This window comes from Myxocyprinus asiaticus, chromosome 16, assembly GCF_019703515.2.
Source record: "Myxocyprinus asiaticus isolate MX2 ecotype Aquarium Trade chromosome 16, UBuf_Myxa_2, whole genome shotgun sequence".
Classification (NCBI taxonomy): Eukaryota; Metazoa; Chordata; class Actinopteri; order Cypriniformes; family Catostomidae; genus Myxocyprinus; species Myxocyprinus asiaticus.
This window is the reverse complement of record NC_059359.1, coordinates 6,731,611-6,753,472: the sequence shown is the minus strand read 5'-3', so window position 1 is coordinate 6,753,472 and position 21,862 is coordinate 6,731,611. Positions and strand designations below refer to the sequence as shown.

At 38.2% G+C, this 21,862-nt stretch overlaps 1 protein-coding gene across 1 annotated transcript; it reads left to right on the top strand.

Moving 5' to 3' along the window:
• The first annotated feature begins 280 nt into the window (after positions 1 to 280).
• Positions 281 to 18,190, top strand: LOC127453588 (nuclear receptor subfamily 2 group F member 5-like). The gene is made up of 4 exons (XM_051720058.1): positions 281 to 1,404; positions 9,763 to 10,043; positions 10,899 to 11,145; positions 16,280 to 18,190. The coding sequence occupies exons 1-4, from the start codon at positions 1,038 to 1,040 to the stop codon at positions 16,594 to 16,596; spliced, it is 1,212 nt and encodes a 403-aa protein (XP_051576018.1). The 5' UTR covers positions 281 to 1,037; the 3' UTR covers positions 16,597 to 18,190.
• The last annotated feature ends 3,672 nt before the right edge of the window (positions 18,191 to 21,862 follow it).

Genomic DNA, 21,862 nt, shown 5'->3' with positions numbered 1-21,862 from the left:
AACAAATAATAATTATCAGTGTTAATGTGTTTTTCAAACGCTCTTGAGATTCCGTGTGTATGTTAGATTGTTAAAAATCGCATTAATTATCCAGTTGGACAAAGGCTTTCTTCAAACACCTCCGCTGACCAATTGGTGAGCTAAAGGTCTACAAACCCCGCCCCATGAGAAAGCTAGGTGCCCTTATATGGCCACTATATCCTTTTATGGGTGTGGTGGGCGGAGCTTCAGCAACCAAGTCTGTTTAGTGTCACTTTCACCCAGTTCTGAACTACGATTCTTAGAGATGTGACGGACAGCTGGCCGGTGAAACTCACGGAACGGGCTGAAGTTCCCCGCTTGTAAACAGAACCTCCAAGTTGACGGCTTCTTTACGAACTCTCCTGGCACAAAGAACAGTGTCGTGCGTGGTTTTTATTTACGTGTTTTCTGTACACATACAAATTTCGCTTTGCGTTCTTGTTGGCGAAAAGAAGATTGCGATTAAGTACCGCATCATCATCATCAACATCATCATCATTGGCTATGGTTTTTAGAAACCTTTTTTGATCGGATCCGGTAGACACCCAAGAATAATATCAACGACCGAATCGCAACTTATTTCGCAACTGAAGCGAAAGGTCACGCATGGGATTTCGAGAAGATCGCGAAGCTTTGAACTGATCGCCATGGTCCTCTTGTGACCGGGACTGTTCTTATTGCACGGACATTCCTCGATCGTTATTGACAGCATTTCGGAGCGACTGGATCTCCAAGCTGAACATGTTTTGGGGATTTCCGCACCGAGAATGAACACTCTTAGTGCTTTCTTTCGTGCTGATTATGCCACCATTTATTTAGCTTTGTAAATATTCCAAGAGTTATTCTGATTAGAGAACTTCAGTTTTGATATATCACGTTTTGTTTTAGAGAGGTCTTTGAGTTGGGAAGCGCCTGTAGATCTACTCGAAAGTCATCGAGGATCGTTTGTAACCTCCTCCTCGCGTGAGAGGAGTTGAACTGTATCTGTTGGCACCCCAAAAGTGTTACGGGATAGCATGGCAATGGTAGTAAATCAGTGGCAAGAGAACATTTCGGCGGATCCCGGGTCCCAGCTACAGATTTGCAGTCAGGAGCCCGGCGGGACCCCGGGAACTCCCTCGGGTTCAACCCCGGGCAACGACGCGCACTCCGGGGACAAAATCCCCAACGTGGACTGCATGGTGTGCGGAGACAAGTCCAGCGGAAAACACTACGGCCAGTTTACGTGCGAGGGATGCAAGAGCTTCTTCAAACGCTCGGTGCGACGGAACCTGAGCTACACCTGCCGGGGGAACCGCGACTGTCCCATTGACCAGCACCATCGGAACCAGTGCCAATACTGTCGACTGAAAAAGTGCTTGAAAGTGGGAATGAGGAGAGAGGGTAAGATTTGACATTTAGTGCTTGTAGTTGATTAGCAAACTTTTGATCAGAGGGGCAATCTGCTTCTTTGAATCCTTGAGTTTTGATCAAAAGTTCCAATATAATTCAGTTCTTGAGTGTGATAGAATAGTGACTATAAACACAAAATGTATCACCATTGTTTCCGACAAAACCACAGTTATTACAATTATTAGGCACGTTAAACCATATAAACCATATAAAACATTGTAAGATGCTTTCAGAATCAATTTTCATTCATTTTGTTTCCATTTTGTATTTTGTTGTCAGAGGTGTCAAATACCAAGTTACCACAGTAACTACATGACATTTTTTTTTTTTTTTTTTTTTTTGTAAAGGTTTGGTGGTGTCATTCCCAAGCTTCATTCAAAAGTAAAGCAGTTGTATTACTCCTTCTTGGACCCCTTTGTTTACTCATGAGACACTCTAGTTGCCACTTAACATTCGTTGAATTGCTTTATTAAAGACGAGTCAATTCACGTAAAAGCGAAGCTCCACATTTAATCCGTCAATTCGGGTGCAGGACAACTTCCCATTAACATGGTTTGTGTTAATTGCTCTACACTACCCAAATACAACCTAAACCTTGAGGAAAAACATCTCTAATTGAAATATTGCTGCCACTCATAAAAATAAAGGTTGGAGTTAGAACCAAACCATTGTTGTCGCCTAAAAATTCTAAAAAGAACGTTTTTATTCTGTAGTTACTGGAAAAAACGCCCATGTTTTGGGGCTTTAAAGAACCCAGAAACCAGTATGGGTATCTGAAGAAGCTATAAGGTAAAATCAAGAACTTTTCCAATCTTCAAAGAACCATATATTTAACTTGAGGACCATAAACTGTTCTTTGTTGAACAGAAGAATGGTTGAAAAGCTTTAGATTCTAAGTGTAGCATTCATCATGAGATGAGTTTGATTTGTTTAGAATGAGAAAATTAGAATTTTTGTGATTAAAAAGTAACGCTGCAGCAACAATTGAACTTAATAGTCGACTACTAATCTGTATTGTTCGAGAATGTTTAGAATTCGGAATTTTGACGGGCCTAATCGTGACAATTTGTTCGTTTAATTGCGCGCGTGAAAAATTAAACAGCAAGAGAAATAAACTTCAACAAACAGTACATGAAATTATCCATTTGGACCATGTTTTAGTGCGCAAAAACATCTTAAATAGAACATTTAAACTGAGGTTCAAGTTACTAGGAGTTATTGTTTGATTGTATGGTTGTTGTATGAGTTGTTTTCTGTTCTCCAGTTGCTTGTGAGAACTATGCAGAGTTCCACGTCCATTTGGTTTATGAAAAACACTTCAGCGAAAATTCATCTAGTCATGCCTTCTGAACTGAAAGAACCAGAGGAAACCTCCTGATGATCTGTTGACCTTTGATATGAATATGGGCAAAGGCAGTTTTGCTGTCTGCATAGACATTTCAATTAAAGAATCTTGGGTCCAGAATTATTCTGTGTTTTATAATATTGCACGCTACAAAGCAGAAACTAACCATCCCAAATATCCTTCAGGCATGCTTTTGTTTGAAGTTGTCTGTCAAATTCAGAAAAATACCAAGACCTAGTTTTCTAAGTTTCCCCAATAAACATTCGCTATATTTAGCTGTTTTTCATGTTTCATTTATCTCTACAAACAGTTGAAAATGTTCCTTGTATGCAATGCATCTATTTGAAACTAGGTCCCTAAAACGTAAGTGGTATGAATGTAAATAATTTAGAATGATAGTGCCTTTATGCAGCATACACTTTTTGCACTCTTATTTGAATTTTGTAGACATAAACTGCCTTAAGAGTTTAGTCAAGACACATACTCATATTATTGCTTCTTTTAAACTCAAGTTTGTTTTTCTGTCTGTATGCTTACAGTTAAAACCAATAGTATGCATATCGTTTTTTAACTCTTTAGGCCAGTTTGTGCTGTGTTGGTAGTGACAAAATAGACAGGAACACTCACAGAATCTTCTTCTTTTCATTCTTAAGGTATATTTCTTCTAAATTAGGCAATTCAGTCACTTGAAATAAGGAGCACATTGGACTGTAGGTACTATTACAGGTATTCAGCAGCCAACATGGTTATTATATGGTATAATGAATAGTTCTGGGATTCTCATAACTTTTACTTTAATTATGAATGACTGACATATCAGGTTGGTGTAAACCAACCCCTCACAGGTACATAAACTAATCATCATTATTTTCATCATTAATTCTTCACAAAGGTAGTTAGATAAGTCTGGAAATCAGACCAATGCCTCAGATATCTCTCAGATATTTGACATTATACATCACTGATAGCCTTTAAAATGAAACTCAATTACTCTTGAACTTTGGTATGGCTAATGCTTGTTGGATGAGGTCAAAAGCATTTCGTTGTGAGGCTCTTTGTTTTTCTGTAGCCATCAGAAATCCCACTCTGTACTCCTACAAGCTCATCATGTGCATTTGGTAATGAATGGGGCTGAATCATGCTGCCTGTTCCACTGCGGTTCATACAGACCCTCACAAACACAGTAGATGTGTGACTCTAGTGCTTTTTTATGGTTTGCTGCAGATTATAGTCATGTGACATAAACTAGGAAAAATACTAGGTTTTACAGTCTGATTCTACAGAAGAACCTTTTAAAGTTCTTTAGTCCTGGCGCTTTAACGAACCCATGAGGGCTCCATTTGTCTATTTGTGTGGAATGCCCAATTCCCACTACTTAGTAGGTCCTCGTGGTGGTGCGGTTACTCACGTCAATCCGTGTGGTGGAGTTCAAGTCTCAGTTGCCTCCTCTTCTGAGACCATCAATCTGCGCATCTTATCGCTCGTCGTGCATGACACCGCGGAGACTCCCAGCATGTGGACGCTCATGCTACTCTCCACGATCCACGCACAACTTACCAAGCGCCCCATTGAGAGCGAGAACCACTAATCGCGACCATGAGGAGGTTACCCCATGTGATTCTACCCTCCCTAGCAACCGGGCCAATTTGGTTGCTTAGGAGACATGACTGGAGTAACTCAGCACACCCTGGATTCGAACTCACGACTCCAGGGGTGGTAGTCAGCATCAATACTCGCTGAGCTACCCAGGCCCCTATTTGTCATCTGTAAATGGATGATACCTACAACCAGGGTCAGAAATTAATGGAGCAAAAATACCACCGAAAGTGACAAAAAAAATCACCCACAGTGCATTTATTATTTAATATTGAATATATTTCATAATAAAGCTGTCAAAAATCTGTATTCAGTGTCTCAGAGGCAGATGTGAATGTGGAGGTTTTGATGAAAAAATTACATTGAAATCAGTTCTGTAAACCCTGAAAACACTCAAAACTTGAAATTGCAATTACGTCCTAATATACAATAATGGTAGACATTAGTGAACTAATCTAACATAAAGGCTAGCCAATTTTTAAAATCTATTCAAGCAGTGTTTATTGTGTCATGACAGTCTCTTTTGCATTTAATGTTAAAGGAATATTCAGGGTTCAATTCAAGCTCAATGGACAGCATTTGTTTCATAATGATGATTACCACAAACAATTATTTTGACTCGCCCTCCTTTTCTTAAAAAAAAAGCAAAAAAGAGGCACTTACAGTGGAAGTGAATGGGGCTTCCACTTTTGGTGGGTTTAAAGGTAAGAATGTGAAGTTTATAATTTTATAAAAGCAATTACATTAATTACTCTGTTAAAATTAATTTTTTCAGTCATTTTAGGGTTTGTTGACATTACATCATCATGGCAATGAAGTTGTAAAATTGGCTACAACTTCACACAGAAAAGGTTAGAAAGTGATTTTATCACACTAAAATATGTTAACACGGATATTGTTTATCTTGTGACTAATGTTTACAGATTGGCCCCAATTACTTCCCAGATTTGTGCTTTTTTTTAAAGAAGAAGTAGGGGCAAGTCAAAATACATTTTTGTGATTATCAGTATTACGCCACAAATGCTGTCGATTGTGTTTAACTTGTATTGAACCCAGAATATTCCTTTTATTACAGTATAATTTTATAGATAACAGCTATAATTGCCCAGATTGAGAACATATTTTAAGTATATACTGTTTATGTTTTTTTATGGTTAGAAAACACAAAATACCCTCATAAAGGTAACATGCACCTTAAAATCATCTCCTGGGGGTCAAATATTGGCACTTAACAAAAAAATAAATTAAAAAAAAGTTGATTTCTAACACTTCTTAGAGCCAATACACTGATCTGAAGAACCTACAATGTTGAAACCTTAAGAACGTTCAGCTAATGCTTGCTAAGAGTCACAAATATGAACTGTTGTCTTCCTCCTTACGGCTGATGTCTCACTTCTCTTCTTTGATCGCTCTACCTGTTCTTACACCTTACGGCTACTCTTAACATGACTGACATTCCAGTCTGGCAAAGGGCACCTCTGACTGAAAGAAAGAAGCGTGATTGCCTTGTCAGTTCCGCAGGCTTCTGCAAGTATATGCGTCTGCTGGAATGTTCTGTGTGCCATGGCGTGACCTTTGTCAAAGCGAGAAAATACCAATATATAGACTGTATGAAAAGTCTGAAATTCACACTAAGAAGAGCTTTCACGCTTGTTTACACACAATGTCATGTCTCTTCTTACACCAAGCATATTATTATTATACCAGGGTAAGTATCACTATTTTTAGTGCTTAGAGTTAGAGTTAGGGGTTTGTTCAAATCCCTAAGTATTAGATTTTGCCACATGACAAGCCCCGCCACGTTTATGCTATGGAAATGAATGATACCTGAAATAGTGCAAGTTATTGAGAAAAGTGTGCCAATTCTTTTCTAAGCAGTCAGACTTGAGATTTTCGCGTGGCCGACAATAAAAAGGGCAAAAGAATCCCAAAGAATTACACTGAGGGAGGGGCCCGAGCATATACGTATGAATAATATATGTACTGTGTGTAATCCAAGCAGCTTTTGTAGAGTTTCATGTGCAGTTGTGCAGGGTGTGAAAACAACGCAATTGTTTGCCGCATGTTTGTGCTTAGCATCTCGACAAACACGCTGAAACTATGACTTCACCCCATGACCTGTAAGTCACTCACTTCTCGTGTGCAGGTGAAATATAGGTCAATGGAAAGTAAACATGAATAATAGACAGGATCATAGCAAAGTCCAAATGTGTCAGCTCTCTGTGGGGTTTGGATAAATATCACCCTGCCACCTGTTCGATTGACTAATCCTGCTGTTCTACCAGTTTGGACAGGTGATCTGCGGCAGAGGTGACTCTTCCTTCTTGCAGATTATTGCTTTGTAACATGAAAACCTCAGATTCTTCACGTGCAGTGAAGTCAGAAAAACCACATTGAAAATCTGATTTCTTTTTTTAATCTGGAATTTAACAAAGTTTTAGTAAATATTAAAGAATATTTCTAGGTATGCACATTTGTGGCATTAACCATGTGGACTCCTTTGTACAAATGGTCAGATTTATTTTTCCATTGACCACACAAGATGCTCTTTGTAACATTCTCAAATCATATTGGATAACCATTCAGGTTTTGCACAAACTTGTTGAGTCCATGCGAGCTCGAGTGCATGCTGTCAATAATGCAAAAGGGGGATATACCAAATACTAAGAATTTCATATTTTTCAATTTTTTCTCTCAAATTGCTATGCTAAAAATATAGCCTGCATAAAAAAATACAAAATGGAAGGATTTTTGACAAGTGGTCTCAGACTGTTGGATCCCACTGTATAGTCTTCAGATGAGTATCACACTTGGTTCTAAATAATTCTGTAAATAATTACAGAATAATAATTCTGGCATAAGGATTATGTAAATAGAAATGGATTAGTGTGCATGACTGATGTTAAACAATGTGTTTTAACACCTCAGTGTCACATTTTAGCTCCGCAAATGTTATTGCTTGCTGCTCCACCTTCCCTGTTTTTTGGTATGTCTGAGCTTCATCACAACTGACCAGTTTCAGAGAATGGAAAACATTGAGGGAGTGAGAGAGAAAAAAGGAGGAACAGGAAAGTCCAGCTTGCATAACTTTTGACCTCTGAGTAGGAGCCGCATGTTAATCCCCTGGCACACGTGAAGCACGTTCGCTTATTGATTTATCAGAGCCTCGTAAGAAGGTGGTTTTGAGTTGAGACTGAGTGTTTGAGATTTTTCTTAGCTTTTCTGTTCATGTTTTATGCTGAAAGAGAAATAAAGAGAGGAAGAGGACTTTCTTTAAAGTGTGTAATTTCTGTGCCACTATCAGCACCTAACAGAATTGAAAAAATAATGAATGTTCTTAAACACCCCTATCGCCCCTTCTGCCTCCTTCCATTGTCGGGACAAACATGCAGTGCTGAGTAGATTACTTCTGAATTGTAATCGAGTACTGATTACAAATTACATTACAAAAATTGCAATCAGTAATGTAATCTCGCAGATTACATTTTTGGGGTAATATAATCTGATTACTTTAGGATTCATTTCTGATTACTTCCAACCTAACTCTTTTATTTGATGTCATTTGCATTTGAGCATTCCGAAAACACTCGAAGAATTTCCGGACATATATCGTAGGAAGGAAAAGTTAATACAAATTATGGTGATCAATAAATTATGAACTATTTACATTTAACCATGTAATCCATAAAAAGTAACTATAGTCTGATTACAAGTATTTCTAAATGTAATTTAATCCTAGTATTTGATTTTCGTAATCTGATTACGTAATCCAGATTACCCAGCACTGCAAACATGTAACCCCACCCCAAACTTACCCCAATGTTGTTATGTTCGGTAGAGTCAGGTCGCTCAAACAGATTGCAATTCTGTTCAAATGTGATGTGTGCAATTTTTTGATGCTAAAATACCTATGCCAGCTAATATGCAGAGACTAGTACTGCAAGTAAGCTATTCGTGAGTTGATTTGCTTTAAAGGCGTAAACACTGCAGCTCTGTGGAGCTGTCAAAATGGCAAAAGTGGCTCAACCAATGGCATGAGTTTGCAGCAGGACTATCTATTTTTTAACCAATGGAAGATAGGGGAAGTCTTTGGACAATTGCAATGCTGTTTGGTGGCACTTGTCACACAGAAATGACACACTTCCCCTTTAAATGCATCAGACAATATAGAGCTGCTCCAGTATGTAACTATGCGTAGGATAGCTGGACAAGAGACTGTCCACAATGTACATTCAGTACTTAACAACATTCTTCTTTAGTCTGTAACTGTTTGAAACAAGAAACAAGAAAGGCTTCTGTCATCCTTTCAGTTTTAAATTATAAACCTAATTGGAGCACTCATAGGTAGCTCTAGTTTCCATAACAATACAGTGGTGACTTTTCAAAGGTTCCTGAATCTTTATAGTTCCGTTTCTCTTCTCCTTTCACTCTTCCTTCCTTTAAGAGAAACTCTGAATGTATTTCAAATCTGGCTCAGAGCATTTTGGGGATCTGTCCCTTAATCTCATGTCCAATTTGTGATCATAGACACCTGTTTAAAATAGGCCCATGTCTGTAATTCCTATGACTGTCAAAGTGAGACGTAAAGTCACACTCTGGATCATCCCTGTAGGAAAGAAAAATAACAAGTGAGATTTTTTTAAATATCTCATAAATTTCGCCTAGACAGCAATTAGATTGCATTGAGACCAAATGGAGATATTTGCTTAAGCCTCCAGCTTCTCAAATATGTTCTCTTGAGAAAAAGACCCCAGTAATCTCACATCTCTCCTCACATGTGAGTTTCAGAAGAGTCTCAAACTGTGAGATACCAAAGTCTGCAATCAAAAACAAGAGTTTTCATAACGAACTCTTCTCCTAGTACCGAATGTCAGCAATTGTCTCATTTGTTTCTGCTTGTATTTCTCTTAAGGAGTTTTTATCTGAGACATAGTTGATACTTAAATGAAACATAAATGAGATTTCTCTTTCTCTCACACACACTCATTTTTTCCTTATTTTCACTAATTTTTATGTTCATTCTGTTTAGTAGTAAATGGAGTTATTGGCCAGATGGCAGAATAGTTAAACAGGTGTTTCCCAAATGTGCATCGAGCTGCATTGTTTCAGGAATGTCCCGTTTTGCCGAACCATTTGTTTGAGGAAGGTCCAAAACACTCATAGTGTTTACTCACTCATTACTCGTTGATGGAAAGCAAAGGGGTCGTCGTCTCCTTGATGTGTTTCACAGATTCTATGCAGAATGCAGACACATTAGTATCTTACAAGGGACTTGGCTGATCTGTACTGGCAGGTTAAGGCTTAGTCTGTAACCTTTCTTTATTACAGTGTTGTGTAACAAGTGTTGGCAAGTAAACTCATTAATACCACTTCTAATGGCACATTGCTTTTTATTTTCCTTTCCTTAGCTGTCCAAAGGGGTCGTATGTCCAACTCACAGTCCAGTCCAGGACAGTATCTGACCAATGGGAGTGACCCTTACAATGGACAGCCTTATCTTTCCGGCTTCATCTCGCTGCTCTTGCGGGCCGAGCCATACCCCACCTCCCGATATGGAGCGCAGTGCATGCAGTCCAACAACCTTATGGGCATTGAGAACATCTGTGAATTGGCTGCCCGTTTGCTCTTCAGTGCTGTGGAGTGGGCAAAGAATATCCCTTTCTTTCCTGACCTACAGCTCATGGACCAGGTAAAGCAAGTTTGTCAGAGCCAATGTTACTTTCTTAGACATGTTCTAGCAACTTGGTTCAGGAATCATTGGGAAATGTCATCATGAAATTTCCAGCACATTACGGAAATTTCCATAATGTGACGTATTTCAGAGTGAAATTAAAATATTAAACAAGAAAAAACAATTATCAGGACTTTATTTTATCCATCTGGAATTGAATGAATCAACAAAAGTGGTCTCTATGTTACTTGTAGAGGGAAGAGGTTGATAAATAAGGTTTGATTATGTCAGTTGAAGCATTTTGTTTTCTTTGGAATATCATGTACCAATGAATTGTTCACAATAAGACCGAGAACATGTAAGGGATGTCCTTAAAACCCCCAAAACCTCCTTAACTGTAGTTAAATCACAGTGACATGCAGCCTTGATTGGCTTATTGAAATTATAAATATAAAAAACACTAATGTTTAATGAAAAGGGAAACTGATTTGTAGAAGTCTGAAAAAAACAAAACAAAATAATATATTATATATATTCTGTCAATATATAATTAAATATGTGATTCATTATATATATGTTTTCAGTTGCCAAACAATGTATTAACATACAGCTAACATATAGATTTATAATCTAAATGAATATAGAATGTACAGGTGTGTATTTTATAACTGCTTCAGAGGCACTTCTTCCAATCATAATTTAGACTCAGACTTATCGATTTTTGATTATGATTTCAAGTCGACTTTATACAACAAATGCATATTGTTGTATGTATATATGTAATTTTTTTTATTAGCAAAAGTTTAAATTAATGAATGTTTATATGAATGCTTTTAGTGTTTCTCATGTAATGTACAATGATTTTGTGTGTAGGTGGCGCTCTTACGCATGTCGTGGAGTGAGCTGTTTGTTCTGAATGCTGCTCAGTGTTCTATGCCACTGCATGTGGCACCACTGCTGGCCGCTGCTGGTCTACATGCCTCCCCAATGTCAGCCGAGCGGGTGGTGGCCTTTATGGACCACATACGTGTCTTCCAAGAACAGGTAGAGAAACTGAAAGCCCTTCAGGTAGACACGGCCGAGTACTCCTGCCTAAAGTCCATCGTACTTTTCACTTCTGGTAAGAATAACAAACCTAATTTTAACATGATTTGATTAGTATGTCAATTATGAATTCATTTTGATAACGCTCACTGATAATATCCACTGTCTACTATTTAGAAAATATCTAAACCCCATTCTGTTTATCTATGGAATCTATGTTGTCAGAATTGTGATTGTTGTTTATATCCCACAGCATCATACTGTGTAAAATGTGATGACTAATTATCACCAGTATTGGGAAACGTTAACTTTAAAATAGTGTTACATTATTAGGTTACTACTAATAAAAATAACTAATTAAGTTACATTGTTACTTTTTATGGAAAGTAATGCATTTGGGGCCGTTCACATGGGAAGCGTTATTGCGTTCAAAAACAGCTAGATGTAGCACCATTAACAGAGTGCTTTGTGAAACGCTGAAAAAACAGCTAGATGTGACACATTTGAGGCATGTGTACATAGTACACATTTAAAAAAACCTTCTCACCGTCAGTGCTAGAAAGGTGTTTGTTGATTCAGTGGTATTTTTTATTTTTTTTTTCCAAAGCTTTTCTCCCTGCAACATAGTTTGCAAGCAACAATCACCTTACTTTATTTGTTACTCCAAAAAGTAATCTGATTAAGTAACACACATTACTTGTAATGTGCTACCCCCAACACTTTTACATGCGCAGTTGTAATCAGGTTTTGCGAAGTCAAGTTATAGCCTTCATCTCTCTGTCCATGGGTGCTTCTCATTTCTAAAACTGTGCATCCTCGTTTCCTTTCCTTGCTTCCTTGCATCCTAGCCCCACCCTCTTAGGAAACAAAGAAAGGATGCAAGGAATGGAAACAAGGACGAAGGAATCGAAGCAAGATGCTTTTGTAAAATGAAATGTCCTTGCTCACTCAAGCACCACTTCCGAGTGCCATATCTGCGCAGCTGCATTGCCTCGGAGCACTTGTTGTTATGTTGTTGAAATATATTCATAATAAATCCTAATAATTCAAGATGCACTTTTGAAGAAGAAACATGCATTAAAACTGTCTTGTGTTTCGTCAAAAAAGTCTTCAGCATAGGATGCTTTTGTGTTTCCATGCTCAAGTGTCCTAGGGAAGCTTCCTCCATCCTCTGTCCTTGCCTCCTCGCGGTGCATTTAGAGAATTGATTCGTCCTTCATGATGACGGAATTTGATCAATTTCCGGGTCACAGGATGGAGGAGCGAGGAAATGAGGATGCACAATTAAAGAAATGCAAAGCACCCCATGTACACATAACACAAAGCTTAGTCTTATATTTGATGGAAAGGCAAAAAATACGGCAGGTTAAATTCACGTTGCTCATCACCTGTCTTTCGGAGCATGTATGTGCACAACGCAGAGTCCAGCTGCGGACCAATAAACGTGTATACATGCTGGACGAAGCCAAGCTACAATCGCATTATCTAGGTCTGTTAGTCTGACTTCGCAAAAAGACGAATTATTGTTTTAGTCCGATTAAAATCAAACTTTAAAAATGCATGTAAACACACTAACTGATTCAAGACACATTCAAGATGGGAAGAGTTTCCTGTGCCACTGCCAAACACTAGTATAGAGCTCCAGACTCTGAGATGTCTTGCCCACTGGTTTAGATTATTTCTGATTCCCTGCTCTACCTGTCAGAAACTCTTTTCCAGCCCAGACCTGCACTTTTTCCAAATGGATGGCTGAACCCACTGCTCTCAATTTGCTTTTTTTTATCACTCAATCCTCCATGCTTCCATCTATTATTGAAATCAGGCAAGCAACCCCCACCCCACCCCGACTCCCACCAACATGACTGAATTATGCATGCTGAGTTGCAGCGAGAGAGATTCGCCTCAGTCTGGCTGTGACCTACATAACCTCTGTAGCCCAGGGCATCAATGTGATCCATGCCGCAATTGCAGCCAAAGCCCTCCTCCACCCCCTGCCGAGACCCGCAAGCATGAGCTAACAGGGACAGACAAACTCTTGTGGCCCATAAACTCTGCTCAAACCTCCCATCACCTCATATCACCCGATGGGCCTCTAATGTCAGCCAGTTGCCCCGATAGCCCGACGCAGTGCGGTGGCAGTTCTCAGCGTGTGTTCACACTGTGAGACACAAAGGAAGAGAGGGGATGCCTTTGCTGTGCTACGCCGGCACAAGAGGAACTGGCGTAGAAGCATGCCAGGCTTGTCAGCAAAGACATTATGCTCGAGACTGATGCATCAGTCCCCCCTCCTTACAAAACAGTGCCTACAGTAACTGTAGATGTCTTTATCAGGACTCATGCGATGTAGAAAGAAGCGCCAGTTGTGTCCACTCAGCAGGTCTCCTCGACCTCATAGAAATATGAAGCAATTAATCTTTTGTTATCAGAACTGAAGCTCAGCAGGACTGAATGTACATGTACACCAATGATAAGTACCGTGGCAGAGAGAATAGAGAAGGCGGTCATGGCTTCAACCCCTCAGACAATTTTACACACTTGAGTAAAAGACTCTACACTACATGGCTGAAAGTATGTGAACACCCGAATGCCCATATGTTATTGCTGAACATTTCATTTCAAAACCATGGGCATTAATAGGGAGTTGGTCCTCCTTTAACTGATATTACAGCATCAACTTTTATGGGAAGGCTTTCCACTAGATGTTGGAACATGGCATCAGTGTTCATGTTGAAGAAAACTGGTCAGGCACTGATGTTGGACAATAGACTGATCTCACTGTGAATTCGGCCACAGTAAATCAAAAGTTCTTCAATTGAAATAGGTCTGTACTTACTGAAATTCAAATCACTGCCCCCAGGGACCAAAGCCGGAAGTTTTGTTGAACGTATGGGCATGTGTGATCTCCGGTTTCCAGTTGAAATGTCAAAAGTGAGTTATAAAGCGAGTTGTTTACCATACGCCCTAATCCAAATCCTAAACCTTACTGGCAGTGGAGTAAAACTATAATCCTAGAGGAAAAACGCAACCGAATCATGCTCATAATTTATCATATGAACGCAATTTCTTCAAGGTTTCTGTGGGACAAGACCCTTGTCTCTGAGGCAGCTCTCACAACTTCCTATCAGTAGTGCCACAGGAAAATTAAATACATTTGAATTAATGCAAAGACGTCTGATGGGAGATTGCTTGTCAGATACTCAGCACAATGGGGTCAATGTCACGGTACCAAAACATTCAGTAGCAACATGTTTAGGTTCTGTGTGATCATGTTGCACATTCAGTGCTCAAATTCAGGTGTTTAGTGGTTTAGTGGAGCTTTGTGCAGGCCAGTCAAGTGTTTACACACCAGACTAAGTAAACCATTTCTTTATGGCCCTTGCTTTGTGCACAGAGGCATTATATGAAACAGAAAATGTATGCCCCATTCTGCTTCTTCCTAAGCTTCTACACCAGCAGAAGCCTCTGTAGAACCTCCATTCAAAGAACTTTAAAATATATTTCAAGAGCTTCAAAGCCTTTCCATTCTGATGGGGCTTCTGAAGGAAACTTTGACAGTCCTTAAACTTCTTTAAAGTTCTTGCAGCAACAAAGTACATTTTTCACAGATCTGAATGGGTGTTTGGAGGGTGTCTATTCAGAGGGCTCCGCCACTGAGGAACCCCAAATGGTTCTTCGGGTATCTTTTAATGTTTACTGTGCATTGTATTTTAATCAAAAGTTCACCAAGTGATGCAAATAAGAGACAGTTCTTATAGATTCAGTGCTGGGAAGATTACATCGGAATTGTAATCCGGCACTGATTACAAATTACCTGACAGAAATCATAATTAAGTACGTTATCTCTTAGATTACCATTTTAAGGTAATATAAAATGATTACTTTTGGATTACTTTGGATTACCTCATAATTTTTTTTTTTTTTTTTTTTGGTGTCACATGCATTTGAGTAGGATAAAGTGATTTGATTTGATTGATTTGATAATCTTGAACCATTTTGACATAATGTTACTTAAATGCATTTAAGAAAACGTAATGAATTAAAATATGAGAATTGATATGATTTTTTTGATATGATGTTCTACTACTGTTCTTGAGTGAAATAAAAAATGCACTTAAATTTACACCATCAACATACCTTAATAGAAGAAGATTAATTTATGGGAGAATTCTGTACAGGTTATCCAGGGTGTAACAGTTTGGGAAAGGAGGATGCGGGAACCGGAGTAACAAACAACAAGACTTTAACACAAACGCTGAACTGAAAACATAATGACACATCTATGAACACACACAGAGCAGTCTCTCTCTCTCTTCCTCGTCCTCCTTTCCCTGGTTTCTGCACCAGTGTAACAGTTCGGGAAAGGAGGATGCGGGAACTGGAGTAACAAACAACAAGACTTTAATTAACACAAACAGTTGTTAGAGATAACACACACAGGTGGGTCTCCTTAACGCTCTCATCTCCCGATCTCGCTCTACATTCACAAATCGGTGCTCGACCACACCCCTGCAACTTCACAGGGTTTGTTTAACAATTGTGGTCTTACTCAGTTTTGAAGCTGATACAAAAGCAATTTGCTATACTAAAACTAACTTTACTATGCTAATACAATCGGATCGGCATTTATGTGTAGATTCGATTGTGAATCCGAAATTACGCGTATTGGGCATTTTAATGCGTTTGATGGACAAAACCTTTCCAAAGAAATAGTGATAGACCGCAGACAGACCACTCGCTCTATCTTCAGTTTAATTATAGCCATCTGGCTAGTGGCTAGTGTCTTATTTGTACAATTCCACAACCCACCCCATCTCTTCTGAAAAACACTTAACATAAGTATATCAGCAGTAGGCAAATTTAGAAAGAAAATAACATAAAAGAAGAATTAGGGGAATCAATTAATTATGAACAATTTACTGCCATTGTTTAAATTATTTGTATTCATGTAAATCATACAAAAGTAACTGTCATCTGATTACAAGTATTTTAAAATGTAATGTGATCTGAATACAAGTACTTGCTTTTTGTATTTTGATTACTTAATCCAGATTACATGTAATCAGTTACTACCCAGAACTGTATAGATTATAGATCTTGTTAAACAATTGCTAAAAAACAAGTTGTAGAGTGACACTCTGGAAGTATCCATATCCAAAGTATCCAGTATCAAAAAATATAATTTTGCCATCTGTTTTTACTTTCTGTTTTAGATGCCATGGGTCTGTCGGATGTAGCCCATGTGGAGAGCATCCAGGAGAAGTCTCAATGTGCTCTTGAGGAATACGTGCGGAACCAGTACCCCAATCAACCCAACCGATTTGGCCGCCTGTTGTTACGGCTCCCCTCCCTGCGTATCGTTTCCTCCCCTGTCATTGAACAGCTCTTCTTTGTGCGTCTGGTAGGAAAAACGCCCATTGAGACCCTACTACGGGACATGCTGCTGTCCGGCTCCAGCTACAACTGGCCTTACATGCCTGTCCAGAGAGACCGCCCCATCTCCCTCCATTACAACGAGAATGGGCCTTGATCCCGCCTCCTAATCCATATCACACCCTTGCCGCTGTAGGGTCATGGCCAATACAGAGAATCTGTCTGCGAGCCACGGCCCTTTTTTGCCACATCATCACTGCTCACTTATCTGAAGCACCAGCCACCTGTCTCCGAGGATGGGAACGGACCACTTCGTAAATACTGGACGGTTGTCTAAGATATAGAACTTGGCTGCAGGACAGTTTGGTCAAATGTGCAGTGTCTGTCCTGACTTTGATTCAACCACAAGCCATTAAAGCTGATGCCAAAATATTACCACAAAAGCTATTGACTCTTGATGAACCTTGAAAACTGCACCACTTGTTTTAAAAAGAGCGTCAAGATTCTGTCCATATTTGTGTGGTCACGGTAAAATTCTGACTAAGATCCTAGCAGCTGAATTTGGGATGGACGAGGTTTGTTCTTTGGCCCCGTAAAACTGAGAGAATGGAAAGACTCTTGCAGAACTTGTTGGAGAGAAAGCCATTGCCAATAGAACTCTCTGAAGCATTTTGTGGAAATTATGACTGAGATGAAATTTTGCTTGTCTCATTGTTGATTTTTTATTTGCATTTAGGTCTCTGATTAAGTGGGAAGACTTGAAAGAGGCACTTGAAACCAGCCAGATACCCTCAACTCTCTGTGCTCTTCTCAGCTACATCCAAATATTCAGTATTCAGACAAAAAAGGTTATTGTGTCAAGCACCCCTGCTGAAAAAAATAGAATTGCTGTTCACCAGCTTATGTTGTATTTTGGGTGCTGGTCCCCCAGAATGGGATGCTGAGCTTCTGGTGTCCACACCAGGCTTTTAAACTAGCTTAACCAGCTTCACCAGCAAGGTTTTGCTAGTGAAAGCATGGCTATGCTGGTCCACCAGCTAGACCAGCACCAAGCAAGCACTATCCAGCATAAACCAGCCTAGTCCAGCATGGGAATTGCATGCTGAAATAGCTGGTCTTTTTAGCAGAGACAACATATGTCAGTCCTGTTAAATGCAGGTGTTTATCTCCTTTAGTTTCAAGAAAAACACTAGGGTGAAATAGGGTATTCTGGGACATCGGGGAATGTGGGACACATAAGCTCTAATATGTTTTTTTTTTTTTTTTTTGCTATATCACAAGCAAGCCCATGTTAACATTACACTTAACCCAACAAAAAATAAAAATAAAATGTGGTTAACGGTAAAATTACCATAAAATTCCATTTGATGGTCTGACGTGTTGGGGTGACAGTCACAGAAAATCAAAGTGCAAAACATGATCCAGATTACCTTAATTCACCCTACAGCAATGAACTCAAGACCTCAACAATGCCAACAGTCTGCCTTTGATGACCAGGTATAATGTGTAGCATAGGTATCATCAAGTTTTTTTGTTAATTTCTATTGCTCGTTTGCATATGTTTAAACCCTGTTGTTTCATTTTTAACTTGGCACTACAGCTTTTAAGGCAGCATTTGGATATATAAGCCATTGGGACCTTTGAAAGCAGGACCTGTTGTTTTAGTTCACAGAATATTACTATAAAGGTATGTTTTTTCTGTATTTTAGGTTTGGAAAAATGAATTCATGAAATAAAATGCCATGCACAGATTTACTGCTGCTGTACAATGTTTTAGCACTATTATTTGACAAGAACTGCTGCATGGGGAAAAGTGTTGACCCCCTTGAATTTTGCATTTTGTTCCTGTTAAACCTTCATATTTACACTTCCAATACATTTCCCCCCTGATTTATAATGGTTGGAGCATTTTAGGCCTAACCTTTTCTTCTCAAACCACTCCCTTTTAGTTGTTGGCATATGGCTTGAGGCATTGTCCCACTTGAAAATTAATCAGCATCCAAAGCAAATCCGTTAAGCTGTCGCTCACGCAATTTTCTGCACAAGCCTGTTGCTCGGCTCCCACTGAGAATGAATTTAAAAAGTCTGCTCAGCTCTGTGCCAGTGGACATGTACGGTAAATTGTTACCTTTCAAGAAAATAGTTCAGTGTCAGGTAAGTAATTTACAGATTTTTTATTCAATAGACTTTTTAAGACAGCTTTTTATTTAATTCACAAAATGTATCAGCGTTAAAATTTAACATGATAGAAAATATTGAAATGCTTTACATTCAACTTTGCAACAACGGAAAGAGAAATGTTCTTCCTTTCTTAATTAACTTGTACTTTTTTCTACATCTTTTCGAAAATATTCAATATAATGCGTAAAGTTAAGATTATTATATGAAGCAGTCATTTACATTGATAGTGTCCATATTCATTAGGTAGTTAAGAAGTTAATAAGTTAAGCTTGTGGCCTTGTATCTACAGACCTCGTTCAGCGATAATACGGCACAAGAGCGACTAATATGAAAATGACTAACACCTTCATTTCAGAACTGTCACTTCCAGTTCAATAGTGACCTCTCCACCCCCACACCATATAATATTACTTCACTTTTGCAGGGCCATCATATTTCAAGCAAACATAAAGATGTTTATTGTATTTTACATCTTCGGATTAATAACAATTCACATGCCATTGCATTGAACTATTTTTAGTTGTAATCTTACCATTGTGTAGAATCTCTTTGACATTTTGATAGACATGTGAGGTCTCGGTCTGTGGTTGAAGTGATAAGTCTTGTGTCACTCCCCATAAATCATTTAGAAGTGACAGTGATTGTTCTAAACTCTACTATAGCAAACAAATGGGGTGTTGTTTCTATGCAAAAGTCATTTCTTGAGTCACTCAGATTTTAACTCTACAACTCTATCAGATATGACACAATCTTAAGTAAACAAAATAATGTAACTGGGTGCAGATTGTTTGAAGGCCACTATGGCAATGCATGTATCAAACATTAACAATAAAAACGCCTTGCAGCTATAGCTTCTAAACTTGAGCGCTGGCTACAAGGGCAAGCGAGCGGTCTGTCTCTGGGAGAGTTGGCCAGACAGCCCTGTTCAGATCAATAGTTGAGACGACAGATTGAATTGAGGTCAGCCTTTGTGCATATGAGGTCTCTCATATATGGCTTACTGTCAGGAGGCTAGCTGCTGAAGTGCATCGCTTGTTCTACAGCTATTTCAAAGAGTGTGTAAAGGCGTACGCTGATTAAGAACAAATGCATATGAGCGGGGCTGAGTGCCATTCAGAATTGAATTGAGAATGGCTTTTAATGTCCAAGTCAATTCTTGAATTTGAATTAAGGTAGCAAACAGGATACAGAATTTGAATTTGAATTTAAAATAGCATTAAAATGGAAATAATTCGTAGAAATTCAAATAACTGCTGTAAGTGTAGTTTTTAATAATCCCCCATACACGTTATCATACACACAACATATGGGATATTAATCATCAAACATTAGATGATATTAACAGTGAATGTGTGTGTATGTACTGTGTGTGTGTGTGTGTGTGTGTGTCTATATATATATATATATATATATATATATATATATATATATATATATATATATATATGACTTCTAATGTAATATTTACATATTATATTAGAAGTCATGCTAATAATGGAAGATGGCAAAATCATTAAAAAAAAATCATATGAGTTGACATCCAAAAATGTGCATTATTTTCTTTAAAAATGCAAAAATTAATGTTACAGTGAGGCACTTACAATGGATGTGAATGAGGACATTTTTTGAGGGTTTAAAGGCAGAAATGTGAAGCTTATAATTTTATAAAAGCACTTACTTTAATTTCTTCTGTTAAAACTCAAGTATTATTTTAGCTGTAAACTTGATTAAATCATTTTTACAGCCATGTTAGTGTTTATTTAAATTAATGTGTCATGGAAATGAAGCTGTAAACTTGGCTCTATCTTTAAATGGAAAAGGTTAGCAAACAATTTTATAATACTAAAATCATGTTAACACGCATATTGTTTATGTCTTGTGGCTATACTTTTGAAACAGTGAGTATTTTAACATTTATGGACTGGCCCCATTTACTTTCATTGTAAGTGCCTCACTGTAACCCAGATTTTTGCTTCTTTTTTGGGGGGGCAAGTCAAAATTCATTTTTGATGTAATCAATATTATGCCACAAATGCTGTCGATTGAGCTTAACTTGTATTGAACCCGGAATATTCCTTTAGGTGTAACCCCTTAACATAACCATGATTTAAATAGGAACATTTTGTTTGATTGAAAAGTTTGTTCATTGGTTGGTCTCCATAGGAATAAAAGTCGATTCTGTCATACAGTTTTGCCATTTTGTATGAATTGTTACAAGTTATCATGAGACTATGTTGGACAGTGAAGTGGAAGAAAACTTAATTTTCCAGAGAGGTTTAACACATTTATTTTCAAATTTTAAGTCTTCAAAATGGAGCCAAACAACATGAACCAGTTTTACAAGATGGAAACATTAAACATAACATCTAAGAACTTATCTGTTCTTGCCCATTTTGTTATTGTGTTGGACTAATGAAATTCCTCTGTTGCATGGTTTAATTGCAACTTAATTGTCATTCCAGTTCAACATTCTGTTGGCCATGGACAATTGAATTCAAAGTCCAACTCATGAACTGAATTAATGATATGATGAATGATAATTTTTCGAATTTTGCCCAACCCTACATACACGGGGTGCTCAAGATAAGGCTGTGCATTTTCGATGCACTAAAATCAAAGCCCCTTTTACTTATGTATTTCCTTTTTTTTTTTTTTTTTTGAAAATACAGTGTTGATTATGAAAATGCCATTTTTCTCTGATGAAATCCATTTCACATTCCAGAGCACCCTTCCTCAAACCTAAATCCAGAATTAATAAATTCCTCCACCACAGTCACTGGGACCAACATTTCCATGTCATTTTAAAAATGCTGTATGCCCCTGCTGTAACTGTTATGAATCCTTAAAGAGGGCTTGGTGAGGATATATGGCAATAGCATCAATATTGATTTGTTTGAAAGTCCCTCCAAAAACCCAGAGGGCATCAATATTGATGGTGTTGTGCTGTCTCTCAACTGCCTCAGAGCAACTCTCAGATAGTAATTACCAAGAGCAGGAGTTTCAGCATTACCAATCCCAAATAAACACAAGGATACTCTTTTAATGATTTGTAAATCTCCCTCGTTTATATTTAAACTTTTCAGATTCTTAATTGGGGGTGCTAGGCATCGGGTGGTCCATGTTTTTCTGATTCTCTCATTCTGTGAAATGTGTAAATGATTCAAAACAATATTAGCCTAAATAATTTTATAATAATACTGCATTAGCATGGGAAAGTTCTCTTAAAGGAACAGTTCACCCAA